General features: G+C 62.3%; 1 protein-coding gene across 1 annotated transcript in view; it reads left to right on the plus strand.

The window, feature by feature from the left end:
• Positions 1–742: 742 nt before the first annotated feature.
• Positions 743–2195, plus strand: part of LOC104396799 (selenoprotein Pb-like) — a 3138-nt gene continuing 1685 nt past the window's right edge. Inside the window, exon 1 of the mRNA XM_010006697.1 lies at positions 743–778. Within this exon, the coding sequence (XP_010004999.1) occupies positions 743–778 (36 nt within the window). The remainder of the gene's footprint in view (positions 779–2195) is intronic.

Genomic DNA, 2195 nt, shown 5'->3' on the forward strand with positions numbered 1-2195 from the left:
GGACAAGAAAAGGGTGGGGGGGGGACCAAAGACGGCGGCTCGGGGTCCCCAGGGGCCGTGACGAAATGGTTTGTGGCTGTGCTGGGTTGTTCCTTGCTGTCCCGAATCCCATGGCGCAGGACATGCTGAGGGGTACGTGTGCCCCTACGGAGTGCTGGGTGCTTCACGGTGCCCAGGTACCTGTGGGGACTTGGGGGGAGCAGCGGGCAGGTCCGGGGGTCACCGCTCTGGAGGGTCTGGAGTCGGTCACGGGATGGGTTTGCACCAGGCTCACCCTGCACAGCTGTGCCTGCTCCCCAAACTATGGCCCCACATTCTTGTTGACAACGCCGAGCCCCCAGCCCCCCAGCAGCGATCCCCTCTCTCCTTGCTCTTTGTGCCTGTTTTCAGACACCCCCGCCCCCCCAGCCCGATGTGCCCGGGACCGCGGTGCTGCGCCCGTGTGTGCTTGTGTGCTGCCCTTCCCTGCCTTATCATGTTTTTGTTCAGAGCCCAGGTATGATAAACTGCTCAAATATTTGCTGAGATGTCCCTGTGCAGCCCAAGCCGTGAGCTCCTCTTGTTTGGCTGCAGGGCAGAGGGTAGGGGTGGGAATCGACCAGCACTGTGATTTCCCAAGGGATTACCGTCTCCTCAAGACACCACAGCCCCACTGGTGTGGGGCCAGGCAGGAGGGGCCCCCAGACTGGACACCGGGGGCTTGCTGTGGGGCCAGATGTGGCCCATGAGCAGCTGTGGCACCATGCGGCAGGACAGCATGGCCTTTGAGGTGGCACAGGTGGGGCAGGGAGCCCTGGCACCCCGGATGTGTGGAGCTGGCACCCATCTCTTTGGCCACAGGGTGATGGCTCCCTGGGGACCTTGTGAATGGCTGGCACGGTTTGGTGTAAGCCCATGGTCCTGCAACTCTTTGGTGCAAGCAGCAATGCTGCTGGCCCTCATGTGCCCATGGGGGGTTTTGAGTGGCTGTGCCCAGCCTCTCCCCATGGCACTGCCTGGCACCTTCTGCTCCAGCCCAGCACCAGGCACTGCGTTGTTCCAGAGCTGCTCAGGCTGGGCTGTGGCAGCAGGACTCCAAAGCTGCATGGCACAGAAAGGGACAGTGCCTGCCTTGTTGTCAGCCCCCGAGGCAGGAGGTGTTGGCTGGGGCTCTGTCCCAGCTCCAGCTCGGCTCTTCTCCTCCCTCCTGGGCGGGGAGAGTGGACAGGAGATAAAAGGGAGACCAGGGCCAGCTGGGCATTGCCGAGCACCCCGGGAGCCAAGGTCTGGCCAGAGGACAGCAGTGAGGAAAAGAGCGGTATTGAGGTCTTGTTTTCATGGGCGAGAGGGCTGGGGATTGAGGGTACCTCCATCCTGACCAGACCCCACAGCCCCCTGCTCCCTCCCCATATCCCCAGATCATCCCCCCAGGCCTGTGTCCTCCCCCTGCCCATTAAACCTGCTGGATCCTGGAGGAATGGGGTATATCTTGGGTTGGGCAGGGCTAAGGGGCTGTGGAAGGAAGGGGACTTAAGGCAGATATTGGAGGGGGCAGGGGTTTAAAGACTCTGTGCACCCCTCAAGTGCTTTGTGGAGCATTGACTCTCAAGGTGACCTGAAGGTGAAACCATCCCTGTCCCACTGACGCTTTGCTGGCTGCCAGGATGATGGGGGCTGCATCCCTGCCTACCCCTTAGTCAAAGACAGACCCCTGGCTATGCCTAGATCTGGCTTTTGGGTTTGGGGAGGTGGAGGAGGCCCATGGGGGGAGTGGGACCTTCCCCCCTCAGTGCATGGTGTGGGTGTTTCGCTGCTCAGGTGCCCCCGAAAGCCAGGGTTGAGGATGCAGTGCTCGTTGGGAGCTGGTCACCCCAATCCCTCACCCTCCCCTTTCCTCACCCCACCAGCACAGGCATCCTGGCTCCCAGTGACCTACTGGGACCAGTATGATACTGCCCACCAGTCTTTGTCTGCCCCAGAGAGGTGTGCAAGGAGGGGTGTGGGGTTTCATCGGGGCTGGGAGGACCCCACTGGGTTGAGACTTGGGGTAGAGTGGAGACTAATGCCCTGTTTGTCCCTGCCAGGGCTGGGGGTCTGGGATGGGGCTGCTGGTGCTGGCCCTGGCCACCTGGCTGGGGCTGGGTCTGGCCTCGGCCTCTGAGGGGGCAGCCAACGGCAGCCGGATCTGCCAGGAGGCACCAGCCTGGAGCGTCAAT

This window comes from Chaetura pelagica, unplaced genomic scaffold (genome assembly GCF_000747805.2).
Source record: "Chaetura pelagica isolate M959 unplaced genomic scaffold, ChaPel_1.0 scaffold69, whole genome shotgun sequence".
In the NCBI taxonomy this organism is placed as follows: Eukaryota; Metazoa; Chordata; class Aves; order Apodiformes; family Apodidae; genus Chaetura; species Chaetura pelagica.